The 20013-nt window shown below is 42.9% G+C and overlaps 3 protein-coding genes across 3 annotated transcripts in view; 1 reads left to right on the forward strand and 2 right to left on the reverse strand.

Moving 5' to 3' along the window:
• Positions 1 to 2093, reverse strand: part of xk (X-linked Kx blood group (McLeod syndrome)) — a 30095-nt gene extending 28002 nt beyond the window's left edge. The window contains exon 1 of the mRNA XM_029639764.2: positions 1740 to 2093. Coding sequence (XP_029495624.1) covers positions 1740 to 1984 — 245 coding nt within the window. The 5' untranslated portion in view covers positions 1985 to 2093. The remainder of the gene's footprint in view (positions 1 to 1739) is intronic.
• Positions 2094 to 3739: 1646 nt separating this feature from the next.
• Positions 3740 to 6594, reverse strand: LOC115116627 (lanC-like protein 3). Its single transcript, XM_029645120.2, is given in 6 exon segments — positions 3740 to 3813; positions 4376 to 4591; positions 4710 to 4909; positions 5761 to 5882; positions 6062 to 6261; positions 6264 to 6594. Coding segments are annotated over 6 exon segments (1143 nt in total).
• Positions 6595 to 13774: 7180 nt separating this feature from the next.
• Positions 13775 to 20013, forward strand: LOC115116637 (gastrin-releasing peptide receptor). The gene is made up of 3 exons (XM_029645131.1): positions 13775 to 14178; positions 19112 to 19457; positions 19618 to 20013. The coding sequence occupies exons 1-3, from the start codon at positions 13775 to 13777 to the stop codon at positions 20011 to 20013; spliced, it is 1146 nt and encodes a 381-aa protein (XP_029500991.1).

Consider the following 20013-nt stretch of genomic DNA (forward strand, 5'->3'; position numbering starts at 1 on the left):
ACCTGTTCCGACTCCACGTACGAAGCCTCCAGCAACGGTCCCCAGTCCGGAGCCTGCAGCAACGGTCCCCAGTCGGTCCCTAGTCCGGAGCCTCCAGCGACGGTCCCCAGTCCGGAGCCTGCAGCAACGGTCCCCAGTCGGTCCCTAGTCCGGAGCCTCCAGCGACGGTCCCCAGTCAAGAGCTTGCAGCGACGATCTACAGTCCAGTGGTCCCGGCGATGATCCCTGCACCGGAGGCGCCACCGAAGTGGGGGGAGCCTAAAGCGGAGCGGGGTCTGCGTCCCGCACCGGAGCCCCCACCGAGAGTAGATGCCCACCCGGACCGTCCCCTATAGGTTCAGGTTTGCGGCCGGAGTCCGCACCTTTGGGTATAATATTCTTATGAGGTTTCTGTTTAGCGTCTGTGCCTAACGGAACATTTCGCATTAGTTTTTTTAGGATTTGTTATTTTTGTTTGAGTGTTTCTTGAAATTAAATATCATGAACACTTTCCACACTGCGCTTTGGTCCACTCTTCCTTCCACCGATGAGAGCCGTTACAGGTGGACAACATGTCAGTTCATGCTGCAAGAGCTCCTGTAGGTTGGAGGACATCCTCCGTAAGTCTTAATAATTACTGTGTAAGTCTATGGATGGGGTTCAATAGGTTTTGTATTAAAGTCAATGTACCCTGAGGCGGATGGAAAATAGCTTGTCCTCTGGCTACACCATAGTGCAACCCCACAGAGTGCTGTTGGGGCTACAGTAGACCTTCATTCCAAAACAGTGTGTTTTAATCAGTTTGGTGACATTAATATATTTAGTATAGTTTTATCTAACATTTTAATGTTTCACTATTTTTAGGAAATTCACTGAGTAAGATTGTTCTCCCTTTCCTCCTCTAAGGAGCCTCTGCTGACATTAACCCTAACCTTAACCCCTAGCCTAGTTAATATTAGCCACCTATCTATGCTAACATTAGAATGCTAACATTGGAATTCGTAAGATATCATACATTTAGCAAATTCGTAACATATTGTAGAAATTGCAATTTGTAACATATTGTAGGAATTGCAATTTATAACATATTGTAGGAATTGCAATTTGTCATATTGTGATCATAATATATCATACAAAATGGATGATGGACATTCACAACTTAATACATGCCATACTAAACTTAACATATCATACTATTTCGGGTGTCCCAGATAAACGGTTACAATGTTATCTCTGCCCCTGACTCCAGGTTGTAAAACCTGGGCTCTGCCTGGGGCATCCAAATGACTAAATCCGCCCCTGGCTCTGCAGGCCCTACTGCGCACGGCGCAGTGTGTGTTGTGGCCTGTAGCAAGAGACAAAAGGGCCACAACAACAAAGACAGCAAGACTGACACGTTGAGCTCCGATTCTCCATCGTCAGGCTATAATATTCTTATGAGGTTACACATTGAGCATTCCCCCGACAGTTGGGGGAATTTAAATCTCCATTGTATTGAAACAACATTGAATCACCCAAGACGTTGTCACTCATTTCAGCCACTGTTTGGTCATTGTCTACCAAACATTTTCATTCAAGGCGAGATATTGTACAATCTTTGCCAGGCAGCTTTAGAGATCAGCAGTGGTGGACTAGCCTACTTACAACTGCATGATGCTACGGATCTGGAGGTGGCTCGGTGTGGTGATGGTAGAGCGCACATAAATAACGGGAAACTGTAGGAGAGCACGGCTCTCTCCCCTCTTTCACCGGCTACTTACCTCACGATGGGTCCGAGCTGCAGGATGTGAAGCAGCAGAACAAGCGGTCGGTCCCTGCTAAGGTCCCGGTGAATGAAGGTGAGCGTCAGCTGCACGAGCACCGACGTTACTAGGGTGAAGAGGAGGGTGAGCCCTTGCCAGATCTGGTCGCCGTCGGAGCGGTATGTGGAGCTGAGGTAGAGGGCTGCCGTGGTCTCAGCCGTGAACAGAGACACCGAAACAAATATGGAGCTGGGGAGTCGCATCCTCACTCACTCAGCCATCGGGGAAGGCGGGCCGCTCTTCCCTACCATCGTGCATTAACCGAGAGCCGACTCCGTGAGGGAGATGCTCTCCTGTCGAGCGCTTGCTGTGTCTAGGGCTCATCTATTTGACAGGCTATTTCTCGTCTAGTGGTGTTTTTCCGGAAAGGACCGATAGGTGGCGCGTTGAGTTCGCATTGTGCTCATGTGTGCGAATAACTAATGATAAAAACATTCAGAGGCGCCCTCATCGCTGTTCAACAACAACAAAAATAACAGTAAATATCCTCAATTTGGAAGGCTTTAATGATCCTGCAAATCAATAAATTACACATGGAAGGAAAAAATGCCACAATATTACAGGAGGCTTTACATGAATGTATCAATAGGCCCACATTATCGTATACAGTATACATTATCAAGATGTTATCTTTAAAGAACAGGAAGCCTTTAGGCTACCTACATATTGACAATGCAACACATGGAAACATTGACCTCAACAGAGTTCCTACCAAAGAAATTGCATCACAGATACAGTCTAATCTAGTGTTCTCAAGTAAGGCCAGTTCAGAGAGTAACATCACAGATAGCGTCCATAAGAAATTGGGCATTTTTCAACTGGAGAGTAGCTCACCAAATATCAGGGTCCAAATGAATGTACGGCTGTTGCCATACAGTGAAGCAAATGGCTCATGTTAAAACCTCCGTTTAATGTGTCTTAAGAAAGTTGCAATAAAGTTGGAAGAATTCCCAGGTGGTAAACAATGGTTTAAGTTGATCCAGATTACTAATGATGATATTTGGACCTATTTTAACATCACCCTCAAGTGAACCATGTGTTGATCTGTGTAGGCCTAATACCTATCAGTATGCTAAGTATGCCGTATTATACAGTGCTCTCCATTACTCTTATTTGTATTTGCACAGTAAACAGAGAAACTGGATATAGTGTCGAGATGCTTGTGTCTCCTCCCTAACAATGGGATTCATAGTCCACAACGACGGGCCCTATCACTGCCAGAAGTGATGCAGCCTGGATTCGAACCAAGTACTGCAGTGACACCTCTTGTACTGAGATGCAGTGTTTTAGACCACTGATCGAGAGCATCCTGTCGGGCTGTATCACCGCCTGGTACGGCAACTGCACCACCCTCAACCGCAAGGCTCTCCAGGGGGTAATGAGGTCTGCACAACGCATCACCGGGGGCAAACTACCTGCCCTCCAGGACACCATCAACACCCGATGTCACAGGAAGGCCAAAAATACTGAGACTGTACTGAGACTGTAAAACAGCTTCTATCTCAAGGCCATCAGACTGTTAAACAGCCATAGAGAGGCTGCTGCCAACATACAGACTCAAATCTCTGACCACTTCAATAAATGGATGTAATAAAGGTATCACTGGTCACTTTAAATAACGCCACTTTAATAATGTTTTCATATCCTACATTACTCATCTCATATGTACATTTGAATTTGGAAGTTTACATACACTTAGGTTGGATTCATTAAAACTCATTGTTCAACCACTCCACACATTTATTGTTAACAAACTATAGTTTTTACAAGTCGGTTAGGACGTCTACTTTGTGAATGACACAAGTCATTTTTCCAAAAATTGTTCACAGACAGATTATTTCACTAATAACTCACTGTATCACAAGTCCAGTGGGTCAGAAGTTTACATACACTAAGTTGACTGTGCCTTTAAACAGCTTGGAAAATTCCAGAAAATTATGTAATGGCTTTAGAATATTCTAAAGAATATATAGACTATAAACACTGGTGACTGAGCAGAAGCCCACCTTGAACTCTTCCGTAAACAGGAACTCTGCAAACATGTGGGGAGAAAAGAGGAGACTTGGGTCAGGGCAGAGAGGAAGAGGCGAAGCTTGTGGGTCCACTACCATCAACATCTGTCCATGCAGTGTTATTCAATGTGTTTCTATGGGCTCATTGCGTTTAATAAGCAGACTGATAAGCATATCGCCTGTCCTCCCACCTTTGGGACAACGACTCCCATTGTTAGGGTGGAGACAAAACCATCTCGTCATTATATACAGTATCTTTGGTGAGGGTGAGGCAGGACAGGGGGTTGCATCTCAATAGTCAAAAGCTGCTTCCTCTTCTCATGTCCTATCTCCACATATGCACTGATGTGAAAGAGCATTTCAGGTGAAAGCACTGCGCTGCAAGGAATCCACTACGTTGCTTTAACCCAGCCTGTGTTTTCAGATCAGTGCAGACCAAGGAGAGGAAGCCACTAGAAGCTATGGACTTTCAACAAGGGTGAGATAAGGGGAGATAAACGAAGAAAGGAGATATTAGAAGAGTACAGGAGACAGAGAAAGAGAGAGGGAAACAGAGAACAGCAGCGATTTGTCCAACTAAGCCTCCATGCCTCTGAGCACGGTAGATGTATTTGGAGTTCCCTGTGAGGCAGTACAGTAACATGAAGACATAGGCGCAGCCTGTCATTCCATGGCAGATCCCTGGACCTTTCTTCAGCAGGCCCTTCAGCCACACCTGCTCCCCACTGCGAATGCATGTGTCCAGGTACTGGGGCTTCCTATTGATCAGGTAGGCTTTGTCAAAGAGGTAGGCTACACCTGGGAAGAGGCATGAGCATCAATTACATTGGAAACCTGGGAAACCACTTACCTCTTATTGTATCTATATTATCTAAATCAGTACATCAATCAATTAAGAGCCAGATTGAAAGTGTACCTGGCGCACCATGGCACCAGTGCACCAGCTCATTCTCCCTCTCTGTCATGGCTCCCAGCTCGGCCGGCCAGTTACCGTTCTGCTCCTAGTTCATGAGGAAGTCCACAATCTGCCCGACCAGATCCCTGTCCCCTCCATTCAGCACCTCCTGGTAACACAGCAGCATCTGCAGCACCGACGACAGGCCATGGGCTGCACCTGGGGAGAGAAACACAGGTGCACACACACACAAGCAGCACATACAAACATAAAGCACATGATTCAATAGCCTGCATCCATTCAAAAAGACAGCCTCTCTGATTCCATTAGAGAATACCCTATGACTCTTGCAGTCAAATGCTGGACACATGGAACACTTGTGTTCTATTGAGGTGGTGGGTCCAGGTCTGGGTACTGTGTTCTGTTGAGACAGTGGGTCTGGTTACTGTGTTCTATTGAGGCAGTGGGTCTGGGTACTGTGTTCTGCTCACAGTGGTTCTGAGTACTGTGTTGAGGAAGTGAGTCTGGGTACTATGTTCTGTTGAGGCGGTGGGTCTGGGTCTGGGTGCTGTGCTCTGTTGAGGTTCTGGGTACTGTGTTGAGGAAGTGAGTCTGGGTACTATTTTCTGTTGAGGCGGTGGGTCTGGGTCTGGGTGCTGTGCTCTGTTGAGGCTGTGGGTCTGGGTACTGTGTTCTGTTGAGGCGGTGGTTCTGGGTACTGTGTTCTGTTGAGGCGGTGGGTCTGGGTACTGTGTTCTGTTGAGGCGGTGGGTCTGGGTATTGTGTTCTGTTGAGGCGGTGGGTCTGGGTACTGTGTTCTGTTGAGGCGGTGGGTCTGGGTATTGTGTTCTGTTGAGGCGGTGGGTCTGGGTACTGTGTTCTGTTGAGGCGGTGGGTCTGGGTATTGTGGCTGCTACTGGGCTTTCACCTATCTAGTCCTTTCAGATAAGAGTGAAGGCATCACACAAATGACAAAGAGGTCATTTAAGGCCCTCATGACAATATAAACTCATGAGTAATCCCGCCTCCTGCCACTCAACCATGTAGGCTAGACATGTAGGCCTACTTATCCAAATACTCAGTCCCATAGTAGGAGTACATGAGAGGATAGGGTTTTCTCTTCCTCGTGGCATACTGTTTACCAGACTCTGTGATAGCCTGGCAAATGGCCTGGATCTGATCCTTGCTAAGAATCTGTGACATTAGATTTGAGAAGTTTATTTCATTAAAGTAATGTTTGAGATCAGGGAATATGGAGCCAAGAGAGCCAGTAGAGACACATTATTTTTCAGGTCATATATCTCCTGGTCAGTAGGCCTAATCATTTTTTGATTTTAGTAATTGGTATTTTCCCTGTTCCCTCAGGCTCTCACCTCTATCCCCAGTTTCTGTTTCACCACCAGGTCAGCGCACAGGTACCCCGCCCGCCCCACGAACAGCTCGTCAGAGCCGCACTCCAAGAAATTGATGGATGAGCATATCTTCCACAGGTTCCGAAATTTGGTAAGCGGCTTGACGAAGTCCGCCATGCCCAGGGCTTTGTACACCATCGCGGCGACGGTATAGATGCCGCCCCACCGAGGAGAAATGAGGCCTGCATGTTTGTGTCCTTCTCCCCATCCACGTACCCCACAGACACGTCAATGATCTGCTTTGAGGTTTTGAGATAAGTATCCCTGTGGTCAGAAAAAAAAGCACATTCGGAGACATGGTACAGCATGTATGCCACCCCAGCGGGACCGTCGTATAGCCCACCATCGCAGTCGGTGGATCCGAGTGGCACCTTGTTTAGAATCTTCTCTATAAAGGCATTGACCGTGGGTACCACCGATTCGACGCCTTGACCTACGAGAAACGCACCTTTGTAGTCGGCGAAACGGTTGGCAAATCAACGGGTGTTTTCCATCACCAATGGAAAGAAACAATGCACTGGCCAATAGCCTACCACTGACTGTTAAACGCCTTGGATAAAATGTCTGGTAGCCTAATATTGGTGATGATCAGGCGTCTTCATGGAACCCGGAAATGTCTTATTCTACCAACCATAATCTACCTAAGATTTATGGGACTTGTATTCTCAACACCGCATTCTCTATCCCCCTCAATCAATGCAGATTTGTTATTGTTATTCCAACATCATGTGCCTAGTGTTTGAAGACGATTCTTTTTGTTAATCAATCAATTCAAGCAAATTATCCCAACCACTTTTGATCAGAAGAATCACAGACCAGCAACAAGTCTTATCTCATACATGCCTTCCAAGTACAGGCGTGTTACCAGTAGATGGTGGTATATGCACAAGTTTACACACGGCTTGTTATTCATGCAATGAACGTCAAATGTAAAGTATACTTTTTTTTCCATTTAGTTTAAAACCAAACAAAGTTGGACATAGTTAGTAGGCCTATAGACCAAAAATGCCTATGGGAACATTCTATTCCCCTTTGATCACTGAATGCAATGCGAGTAGACAGGACTCGGCTATATATGATGCACGATGTCCATACACAGACATCGTTGCAGATCAAAGCAAGAGTGCCTTAGCTGGCCGGAGCACCACGTTGAGAAATATTTTTCAAATGGGAGAGGATGAAGGCGGAATGCGGACATCTGTGGACATCTATAAGTACCTAGGTGTCTGGCTAGACTGTAAACTCTCTTTCCAGACTCATATCAAACATCTCCAAACGAAAATCAAATCTAGAGTCGGCTTTCTATTCCGCAACAAAGCCTCCTTCACTCACGCCGCCAAACTTACCCTAGTAAAACTGACTATCCTACCGATCCTCGACTTCGGCGATGTCATGTACAAAATAGCTTCCAACACTCTACTCAGCAAACTGGATGCAGTTTATCACAGTGCCATCCGTTTTGTCACTAAAGCACCTTATACCACCCACCACTGTGACCTGTATGCTCTAGTCGGTTGGCCCTCGCTACATATTCGTCGCCAGACCCACTGGCTCCAGGTCATCTACAAGTCCATGCTAGGTAAAGCTCCGCCTTATCTCAGTTCACTGGTCACGATGGCAACACCCACCCGTAGCACGCGCTCCAGCAGGTGTATCTCACTGATCATCCCTAAAGCCTTTCGTTCCAGTTCTCTGCTGCCTGTGACTGGAACGAATTGCAAAAATCGCTGAAGTTGGAGACTTTTATCTCCCTCACCAACTTCAAACATCTGCTATCTGAGCAGCTAACCGATCGCTGCAGCTGTACATAGTCTATCGGTAAATAGCCCACCCATTTTTACCTACCTCATCCCCATACTCTTTTTATTTATTTACTTTTCTGCTCTTTTGCACACCAATATCTCTACCTGTACATGACCATCTGATCATTTATCACTCCAGTGTTAATCTGCAAAATTGTAATTATTTGCCTACCTCCTCATGCCTTTTGCACACAATGTATATAGAATCTCTTTTTTTTCTACTGTGTTATTGACTTGTTAATTGTTTACTCCATGTGTAACTCTGTGTTGTCTGTTCACACTGCTATGCTTTATCTTGGCCAGGTCGCAGTTGCAAATGAGAACTTGTTCTCAACTAGCCTACCTGGTTAAATAAATGTGAAAAAAAACTGCACAGATGTTCTCGCGGTTCCATATATACGGCTAGAGCGTCAGACCAGTTGCTGTCCGTGGTGCTAAAACTCATTGCGGCACAATGAGCGGCACAATGAGCGGCACAAAGACAACATTATATCAATAATTGTAATATAGTTCAGAGAGTTCACGACGTTCAGGAAAGTGCTTTTAATAGATTATTTTTTAAATTATATTTCTTAGGTGACTTTTATTCCTATTGTTTCCTGCTGCGGTTCTAACTCTATGGGAGGTGGTAATTGTATAAGGAGTCTTGAATGACTCATTCAAACGATGGCTTTTAGAAATAACTGATTTCTCTCTGGGATATCCACAGTCTATTTCAGACAAATGAACTGAACAATAGAGATGAGTTCATTTTAGACACAAATAATCAGTTCTCTATGCGATAGAGGGGAGCGTTGGTTGCCTGGGAAATCCAGATACTAATCTGAACTATGATGTCAATTCTGTCCCCTTTCATTGAAGTGAAGACAGAGAGAGAGGCTGAATGTCATTTGTGATTGAGTTAGAGAAATAAAATGCCATCAATGCTCTGAAACCTGTGCCCTTTCCTTATCTTAAATGAATAATAATAATAACTTCCAGCCCTGGCAATGCTTGAGCAAGATCTCAGTGGTAATCAGATATCCCAGAGCATTCTGAAAGAACAGACAATCGATTTTACTCCTGTAATATCAAACTACTAGACGTTAGAACGCATGTGATTGATGAATCAAATTCTAATATCTAGGTGTTTTTTCAGCTGGCTAACACAGTTCTGTGGCATGTGGGAGAGCCAATGTAGAAACATGGTCAGGGCAGATGCTTTGTGCCATGTCTTCTCCTATAATATGTTTATACCATGCTGGGCATAGGAGGACGTTCTGGGACACTGGATCCTAAATGTTTTGAGATTGTGACCTACATTTTTTAGAATATTCCTCTAATCAACCAGTTAAGGTATAAAAGATGCACTTAGCAGCATGTTAGACTATTTCACACCAAAGTATACCACAAAAAAGACTGGTACACATGACTCTACTGGATCTTCCAACACAGCCTAGTTGTGAAAATTGCACCTATTTTAGTGAGATACCAGTGTGCTCTCTCTGAAGTGGTGCACGGCATGAGACATCATCTGCTGCTTTTAGTCCAAGTGACCTTTGGAGATCTATTCATCAAGTATGAGGGGCTATTGTGCCTCCTTCAATCAGTGGATAACACTCTCCGTGGGGGAACCATTGGTGTGCTGTTATGGAGTGGATGAATGTCATTCAGTTCATGTGTTTTTATTTCACAGTTTCTAAGGAGTCGTGACTGAGAGCAATGAAGTGGCTAAACATGTCACCCCCTACTGGTCACCTCTTCGCCCCAACCCCAAAAATGTCAAGCCACAATCACCAGCAACAAAACAGGACTCACTGTCACACTGCTTCCCTTTGAGTTGTACACAATTACAGCATGTAAAAAGGTTATCATCTGCAGTGTGATTTAAAAGCATCTGGGTAGACTCACTTTATCAGGGCCTCTGATAAGCCGTATAAGCCTGGCTACCCATGCACACCGCTACGGCCAAACTGAGGTTCCTTCTCCACGATGACTCTAGATTTGCCTCCCTCTCCTATGATTTCTAGAATAGGAACACATTATGACTGTTCCGATTGGTCTCAGAAACCGATGGGTTGAGACAGAGCCAGCCGACATGATGACTTTTGTCAACTTTGATACTCTGATTGGTCAGATTTGTTAGACATTATCCAATCATTTGTTTTATACAACACCCCTCATTTTGAAGTCACACAAACAACTTGCAAATTTAGACTGAGCGTATGTAGCGGTCGATAGAGCAGCGGAATTACATTCTGGGTAAGTCGTCAGGAGCAATGCATGTGACGAGCCAGATGGTAGCATTTTATACCAACCTAATATAGGGGGACAAGAGATGCACTACCGTTCAAAAGTTTGGGGTCACTTAGAAATGTCCTTGTTTTAAAAGAAAAGCACATTTTTTGTCCATTAAAATAACATCAAATTGATCAGAAATACAGTGTAGACATTGTTAATGTTGTAAATGACTATTGGAGCTGGAAACTGATTATTTTTTTAATGGAATATCTACATAGGTGTACAGAGGCCCATTATCAGCAACCATCAATCCTGTGTTCTAAATGGCATGTTGTGTTAGCTAATCCAAGTTTACATTTTGAAAGGATAATTGATCATTAGAAAGCCCTTTAGCAATTATGTAATGCACAGCTGAAAACTGTTGTCCTGATCAAAGAAGCAATAAAATTGACCTTCTTTTAGACTAGTTGAGTATCTGGAGCATCAGCATTTGTGGTTTCGATTACAGGCTCAAAACGTCCAGAAACAAATAACTTTCTTCTGAAACTCATCAGTCTATTCTTGTTCTGAGAAATGAAGGATATTCCATGTGAGAAATTGCCATGAAACTGAAGATCTCGTACAACGCTGTGTACTACTCCCCTCACAGAACAGCGCAAACTGGCTTTAACTAGAATAGAAAGAGGAGTGGGAGGCCCCGGTGCACAACTGAACAAGAGGACAAGTACATTAGAGTATCTAGTTTGAGAAACAAGCGCCTCACAAGTCCTCACTTGGCAGCTTCATTAAATCGTACACGCAAAACACCAGTCTCAATGGCAACAGTGAAGAGGCCCCCGGGATGCTGGCCTTCTAGGCAGAGTTGCAAAGAAAAAGCCATATCTCAGACTGGCCAATAAAAAGCAAAGATTAACATGGGCAAAACAACACAGACACTGGACAGAGGAACACTGCCTAGAAGGCCAGCATCCCGGAGTTGCCTCCTCACTGTTGACGTTGAGACTGGACAGAGGAACTCTGCCTAGAAGGCCAGCATCCCGGAGTTGCCTCCTCACTGTTGACGTTGAGACTGGACAGAGGAACTCTGCCTAGAAGGCCAGCATCCCAGAGTTGCCTCCTCACTGTTGACGTTGAGACTGGACAGAGGAACTCTGCCTAGAAGGCCAGCATCCCGGAGTCGCCTCTTCACTGTTGACGTTGAGACTGGTGTTTGTGGGTACTATTTAATGAAGCTGCCAGTTGAGGACTTGTGAGGCGTCTGTTTCTCATACTAGACACTAATAATACTAGACACTGTAATAATCATACTACTACTGCTGCTACTAGTGATGAGGTAGAAATATGAAACTATGTAGATATATTCCATTTTACATGTACATATATAAACATATATAAACTAACAACTTAATTTCCTGAGAGCAAAGTTGTACCCTTGGAATGCTAACATCAACTGCTGATGTCAACTTTATCCTTGAATGCTGTGAATTCTGCACAAATATTCATGCAAAGTTGCAGGTGGACTCTTGAGGGTGTTGGATAATTCATGATGTAAATAATTATTACAGACCCTCCTTTGGCTATGAGTTGATTGTGGTGCTCAATAAATATCAAACAACCAGACAGAAGCAATAGAGATATTCCAATCCTTGGGAGGATCACTGGGGACTACCGAGGTTGGCATGCAGTATCTCCACTGATATGGGTTAGTGCATCCTTCAGGTATGCAGCCACACATAGATATAATGTACTTATTAGGGGATGATGATGTAAGGGTTGAAGTAAGTAGCTGCCCAGTAAAAGCTTATTAGGGGATGATGATGTAAGGGTTGAAGTAAGTAGCTGCCCAGTAAAAGCTTATTAGGGGATGATGATGTAAGGGTTGAAGTAAGTAGCTGCCCAGTAAAAGCTTATTAGGGGATGATGATGTAAGGGTTGAAGTAAGTAGCTGATAAAAGCTATTAGGGGATGATGATGTAAGGGTTGAAGTAAGTAGCTGCCCAGTAAAAGCTTATTAGGGGATGATGATGTAAGGGTTGAAGTAAGTAGCTGCCCAGTAAAAGCTTATTAGGGGATGATGATGTAAGGGTTGAAGTAAGTACCTGCCCAGTAAAAGCTTCATTTTGTCAGCACAGCCTGAGCATTGAACAGAGCTGGTTTAACAACAATAACTTTCTAATCAGGGAATAACATGAATCATCTAATTGAGAAGAACACAAAGATTCATTAGGGAATGATGATGTAAGGTTTGAAATAAGTAGCTGCCCATTAAAAGCTTCATTTTCTCAGCAGACCTCTTGAGAAATCAGCATATTTGATTTGCACATTGTTGTCTACTGCTCATTTGATTTGATTTGATTTCCATAGGTTCATTATTATTCAGATCCGGTGTGTCTATAATTAAACGGTCCCCTTGTCTTTGTGGCATGGAGTGCAGTGTATTTCAACAAAAGAACAGTCATACCAGGTAGCCTAGCAGTTAGCGCCTTGGGTTGGTAATCAAAAGGTCGCTGGTTTGAATATCCCAGCCGAAAAGGTTAAACATCTGTCGTTGTGACGTTGAGCAAGGCACTAAACCCACATTTTCAATAGGGGTGCCATACTACTATGACTGAACCTGTAAAACAACTAATTTCACTGCACCTATCTGGTGTATGTGACAATATAACCCATTTTTTGGACTGTAATATCAGTCAGTGAATCACAGAAAATAGCTAATTTCACCGTTATGTATACACATAACATACGTTTAGTGTGTATCATTGAATGAGAAACGTGAATAGGAAATTCGTGTGTGTCCATCACAAAAATGTCTTAGTCATTCCATGTGTGATGAATATTCAGTCAATTCCCCCATTATCCCAGCTCAATTATTGGCCTCCTGGTGAGGATCTTGACAAAACAAACTTTCAGTGGGCTGGGTTATTATCAGAGAATTGACACATACCACAGGCTCAAAATGAACGAGGACAGTGTGATGTAGTCGAATTTTTGAGACGGTAGATAGAATGTTATGTTTTTTTAAACCACCGTTATTTGGGGTATTTTTTTTACCCAAGCAAATTACAGTTATAGATGACAACGGTGTTTCTAACGGTCAGATAGACAGAGCACAGGCTAAGGTCTGGGTTGGGACTGAGTTAATGCAAAGGGAATATGAAGGTGAATAAGGCGCACCAAACCTACGTCTATGCACCAAACAAACATCCCAGTAGTGTGCAATGGTTGCGTGGTGGACTGGAACTCCTGAGTTAAGTCCATCCATCCACTTGTCACAACTCTTCCACCGAATAGGGCAGGGCGCAAGTGACGCACGCCGTCAGTGAGTTTATAACCCCCACACAGATGCCGACTCAATATACATTGAAGGTTCATGAGAGAACCCTACATATATATCTGATAGTTGGACATTCTTTGCATCATTCAAATTATTATATTTTTATGTAATTTTTTACTGAGACCAACGTCTCTTTTACAGATGAGCCCTGATATTTAAAGGTTTAGTTTCAGATTGGCAGCTTTTTATGATGCTATTAGGCTATTCTTAATTGGTATTGGGAACACGATAAGTTATGAGTCACAACATTTATTTTAACAGCAAGCCAACTTTAAGAATATATATTTTTACAAACTTTCAAGAAAGAAGACACCAACTATGTCTTTGGAGGACTCGTTCATTTTAAACCCTGAGAACATGATTTTTAACGTATCGCAAGTGTCCAGTATCAACACAGAGGTCCAGACGCACTACATTTGGCTGCCCGGTATTGCTATCGCCACCGTCTACGGATTACTAATAATTATTGGACTTATTGGTAACGTCACGCTAATGAGGACGTTTATCACAGTCAAATCCATGCGGACTGTGCCCAACCTGTTCATGTCCAGCCTCGCGCTCGGGGACCTGCTGCTTCTAGTAACGTGCGCTCCGGTGGACGCCAGCCGGTACCTCGCGGACAAATGGCTCTTCGGCCGGGTGGGATGCAAACTCATCCCGTTCATCCAACTCACCTCCGTCGGCGTCTCCGTTTTCACACTCACTGCGCTCTCTGCAGATAGGTGAGGCTTTTAGAATCAGATGTGTTGTTTTCTCAATCCCTCTGTCGGCGTCTCCGTTTTCACACTCACTGCGCTCTCTGCAGATAGGTGAGGCTTTTATAATCAGATGTGTTGTTTTCTCAATCCCTCAGACGGGAAGATCCATGAACTTTTTCAAGTAAACGTAAAAACAAAAGAACAGCCTTCATTGAAGTTTTCCAACCATTCTTTGGCATTGTAATATGAACAGGCAGGTATGGTAGCACGAACAGACAGGTCGTGTAATTAGGTGACACATTATTACACCAGCCTACACTTTCAGCCTGGTTGCAGATGTTGTTCACTGCAGACAAATTCACAGAAGAGAGAGTGAACCGGTGGGGTTTAGCTCACATACTATAAAGAGGGATATTTATATGTGACATGTTCATTCTGTGTAAGCCTAATGTAATTCAAGTCCAATCTTTTATTTTGTTCTATTCATCAATTCACTCCTCAAAACTCTGTTATCCTAACATTTTCAATCAACAGAAATAAAGAGATATGGCAACCCTTGTGGCATTTGTGGCGCCACTTTGAGAAATAATGGCAGAAATGATCGTTAAATGGCCGCTTTTGGCTTTTAGTGCGAGTGTATAACTGGCACGGTGCTGAAGTCCCATGGACATTAAATCACTTGTCAGGACACACAGAGACAACATAAAAGCCATTTTCAACATGTTGATAATTAATGGCTTTAGAATTGCCCTCATGATGCAAAGAAAACTGTTGCATTTGACAGTACATCAAGGGACCGATTCTGACCCGAGTTTTTAGGCGTGCATACATTTCCGGGGATGGGCACTATCGAATGTCTAAATTATATGCTACCCCGACCTTCTCTGTTTCCTATTTATATCATGTCAAATATTAGCCAATATCAGTATCAACCGTCAGTAGGCCTAATAACCACAAATATTCAACTGCCAATTTACTGTTAGTTCCCTTCAATTGGTATACTTATCATTCCATTTAATTGCATTGTCTAATTTACCTTCATTTGCTCACTGTAAACGCTGTACATTTAAGATACTGTAAATGTACTAACAACTATATTGAATGAAAAGTCCAGGAGAAAATCTGTTGGCCAGCAAGTGGGGGGGTTTTCAGCATTTGAAGGTAGTCACATCGGCAGAGCGCTTTATCCGACTGAATACCAAATATTGAAAAGTGAGCAGGAAAGGCATGAATGCTCAGCGGGCTCCTGAGCTGTGCTCTATTCGGTTCTATTATTCTATCCCATTATGTTCTCAGCTCCTCTGTTCTTGCTCTGCAGAGTTCTTTGTTCATCAAAGTTCTTTCACCATTGGAACCTGGAGTTCAAAAAGTTCTTAGAAGGCTATTAGTCAGAGCTGAAAGAGAGAGTGAATGTTCCTTTAGTGAGGTGAAGACAGGCAGACTGGCCTATCTCAGTTAATTAACAACCAGAGAGCTGTCCACTCAGACTTAATTTCTTACAGGCACACATGACACACTCAAACAGTGTCATGATGTTGGCCTGGGGGTAGGTTTATGTCATAAATATCTCTTCCCCCCTTTTTCCTCTCTCTACCCTACTGATGTTACATTTGCAAACCTTTTGGTTAACATAGAGATTCTGGGAACATCAGAAGGTGGGGGGAAATGAACTGTATTCTGGTAATCTTTATCAATTGAACATATGCAGTGGTACTTAATGAATATGATGTCAGTTCGGTTGTCATCTGAGACATTCTCATCAATGATAAGATGACATAAACTCTACAGTGGAAAGTCTACACATCAGAGTTATCGGATTCACATGGAATTGTTGTTCAATTTAAATGTTTGAATATGAAACTATCCGTGATGGGATGAAATGTGATTTTAGCTTCTAAAATGTGAGATTTGGGTTTTCATAAGGTAGGGCTCTACTCAATCAGTGGCCCGCCACTGTGAAGGGACATGGGCTATAAAACCTTTCAAACATGCCCTCCTCTCCCTTCCTATATAAAGCCTTGACGACAATATAACCTCCTGTTCCGAGGATGTGAGGACAACGGTCCGATGTCAGAATGGTTCAGATAATAACTACAGAATGAAGCCAACATCAGCGTGAGCTTTGGTTGCGAATGGTATGAACTTTGAACTCTTATTCACTACAGAAGTGATACCTCCTAGTCGTTGAGTTAGCAACAGCAGCTGCAAACGCAGGTTAGGAAGGAACAGACAGAGTATCCCGTCTACCACACAATAACGTTACTACAACATATTCAATTTACCAGCAGAGACAATCTTCAAAGGACTCGGTTGGGCAACACGGCCTCCCATCTACCACCAACCTACCGAAGCGCAGCTCAGAGTAAATATTTATTGCATTTTCCTTTTCTAAATGGGCGGTAATTTAGAATGCATAACATACTGTATTTACGATAGCACAGCTTCGCCCTTTGTTCCTCAGTCTTCGCGCTCTTTCACTCAAACCCAGCCCCTTTTCTTTTGTGTAACCAGCTGTCATATCTGTTCCGCCCGCTAGGGACGTTTTCCTTTATGACATAATTTGTAATCAAGTTATGATTAATTATGTGTATGTGTAATTAGTTAGGTATTTAGAAAATAAATAATTAAACCCAATTTTGTATTGCTGATTCAACTTGTTAGCCAGGGTTCGTGCAGATAACCAAGAATTTACAACTTTCAGATGAGACTGAATTAAGGTGAGGATTAATATTGACTGCTATTGATGTAAAATATTACTAGGTCTTTAAGAGTTTATTCGGAAGATAACAGCTCTATAAATATTATTTCGTGGTGCCCTGACTCTCTAGTTAATTACATTTACATGATTAGCTCAATCAGGTAATATTAATTATGGAGAAAATATTTTATAGAATAGCATGTCATATCACTTAATCCGGCATAGCCAAAGACACGACAACCGTATACATTAAAACTGATGCATTAACACCATACCTGTCATTGCAGTTCTCTGCCCTACCCATGCTTTTAGAAACAGCAGAATTTCAGGAAAACATCAATAATGTAACCAATCTAGGCAAATAAATAGGGATTACTTTTACATTCCTTACATGTCACCTGTTATTACAGTTGAATATATACAGTACCAGTCAAAGTTTGGACACATCTCCTCATTCAAAGGTTTTTCTTTATTTTTACTATGTTCTACATTGTAGAATAATAGTGAAGATATCAAAACTATGAAATAACACACGTGGAATCATGTAGTAACCTAAAAAGTGTTAAACAAATCAAAATATATTTTATATTTCAGATTTCTTTCCTTCTTAATTAATTTGAGCCAATCAGTTGTGTTGTGACAAGGTAGGGGTGGTATATAGAAGAAGTCCATATTATGGCAAGAACAGCTCATATAAGCAAAGAGAAATAACAGTCCATCATTACTTTAATGAGACATGATGGTCGGTCAATCCGTAAATTTGAACTTTGAAAGTTTCTTCAAGTGCAGTCGCAAAAACCGTCAAGTGCTATGATGAAACTGGCTCTCATGAGGACCGCCACAGGAAAGGAAGAACCAGAGTTACCTCTGCTGCAGAGGATAAGTTCATTAGAGTTACCAGCCTCAGAAATTGCAGCCCAAATAAATGCTTCACAGAGTTCAAGTTACAGACACATCTCAACATCAACTGTTCAGAGGAGACTGTATGAATCAGGCCTTCATGGTTGAATTGCTGCAAAGAAACCTTTACTAAAGGACACCAATAAGAAGAAGAGACTTGCTTGGGCCAAGAAACACGAGCAATATACATTAGACCAGGGGAAATCTGTCCTTAGGTGTGCTGCATCAGATGACCTGGCCTCCACAATCACCCGACCTCAACCCAATTGAGATGGTTTGGGATGAGTTGGACTGCAGAGTGAAGGAAAAGCAGCCAACAAGTGCTCAGCATATGTGGGAACTCCTTCAAGACTGTTGGAAAAGCCTTCCAGGTGAAGCTGGTTGAGAAAATGTCAAGAGTGTGCAAAGCTGTCATCAAGGTAAAGGAAAAGGGTGACTATTTTGAAGAATCTAAAATATATTTAGATTTGTTTAACACTTTTTTGGTTACAATATGATTCCATATGTGTTATTTCATAGATTTGATGTGTTCTCTACTAATCTACAATGTATAAAATAATTAAAATAAAGAAAATGAGAAGGTATGTCCAAACTTTTGACTCGTACTGTATATATATTTTTGTTGCATTAACAAAGGTTTTTGTTATTATTTGCAGAACTTTGATGCTATTTAATCAATGGATTTTGATTTAGGAAATCCCTGTTTTATTATGAGAGTTATTCTTTTCCATACATTAATTACCAAATGCCATTCTAGCACTCTTTGATAGTCCTGAAGTACCCTTATGTATGTATGTTGCATCCATATTCTCTCATTACAGATATGATCAAACTCAATTAGCCAACACCAGCTGCTTTTCATTGAATTCTCTGGTTCTTTTAATCAGAGCAATGTGAGACAATTTTTCTTTAATGATAAAGGATCTGGGGGAGGGTGGGCTTTAAGCTAGAAACAAGATGTTGACCCGACTCTGATGCACATGGGAATTAATATCTTTGCTTTGTCTCTATGATATTCAGAAGCTAAGCTACGATCTTCTAAAGTCGAGAAGTCAACTAAATTGGACTTTGCTTGGGAAGTAATCTTATACAATGTGTGGCTCTGTCACTATCAATTGATCTCTTCACTTTCTGTAAAAGAGAAAGTATAATTATCATAGTAAAACATATTTGCTAACGGAGTAACATTTGGGGAAATCGGGTCTAGACTTTATTTTCCTTATCCATTATGATAATTATAATTATTAAATAGCCTATCTATTTTCAAATGTGAAAAAGGGGCCTTGGGGAAAAATGGTTGGGAACCCCTGTGCTAAATGACTGGTAAATGTAATGAAATGAGTTTTCTGCTCGTCCCAGGTACAAGGCCATTGTCAAACCCATGGACATCCATACGTCCACAGCTAAGATCTGCTTCCGAGCAGCAGCCATATGGCTCTTCTCCATGACCCTAGCTGTTCCTGAGGTGGTCTTCTCCGACCTTCACACCTTCAACATCGGCCAGACCAACGACACCTTTGTGACATGCGCTCCCTACCCCCATGCTGGGGATCTGCACCCTAAGATCCACTCCATGGCCTTCTTTCTCATCTTCTACATCATCCCCCTTCTCATCATTTCTGTGTACTACTGCTTCATCGCACGCAGCCTGATCCAGAGCGCCTCAGACATGCCCGTGGAGGCACACTTACACATCAAAAAACAGGTGTGTGAATGTGTGTTTGGACACTGGACATTTAGGTGTTTATCATTTAATGAGACATGGTAAATAGTCAAATGGGGAAATGAGAAATGTGTGTATGAGTTTGTGTGTGTGTCCTGCTGAATACTCCAATTGAATGATGCTTTCTTTACCATCCCCACAGATTGAGTCAAGGAAGCGTCTGGCTAAGACAGTCCTGGTTTTTGTGGGTTTGTTCGCTGTATGCTGGCTCCCCAGTCATGTGATCTACCTGTACCGCTCCTACCACTACGGCCAGGTGGACACGTCCATGGGACACTTCATCGCCAGCGTGAGTGCCCGCATCCTGGCCTTTACCAACTCCTGTGTCAACCCTTTTGCCCTCTACCTGCTCAGTAATAGCTTCCAGAAGCAGTTCAACAAGCAGCTCCACTGCCGCCGTCGTCCACCAATCAACTGTAATGCTCAAAGCACTGGGCGGAGCAACACGCGACTGACCTCGGTCAAGAGCAACAATCAGTCTCTGGCTAACTTCAGCCTCGTCAACGGGGCTCATGTTAGTCAGGAAGGCTGTGTGTAG

The sequence above is a fragment of the Oncorhynchus nerka genome, linkage group LG3, assembly GCF_034236695.1.
Source record: "Oncorhynchus nerka isolate Pitt River linkage group LG3, Oner_Uvic_2.0, whole genome shotgun sequence".
Taxonomy (NCBI): domain Eukaryota; kingdom Metazoa; phylum Chordata; class Actinopteri; order Salmoniformes; family Salmonidae; genus Oncorhynchus; species Oncorhynchus nerka.

Coding starts and splice junctions, on each gene's coding strand:
- LOC115116637 (XM_029645131.1), top strand. CDS start 13,775: ATGTCTTTGGAGGACTCGTTCATTTTAAACCCTGAGAACATGATTTTT. Junction 14,179..19,111: donor ACTGCGCTCTCTGCAGATAG/GTGAGGCTTTTA, acceptor TGCTCGTCCCAG/GTACAAGGCCATTGTCAAAC. Junction 19,458..19,617: donor ACTTACACATCAAAAAACAG/GTGTGTGAATGT, acceptor CCATCCCCACAG/ATTGAGTCAAGGAAGCGTCT.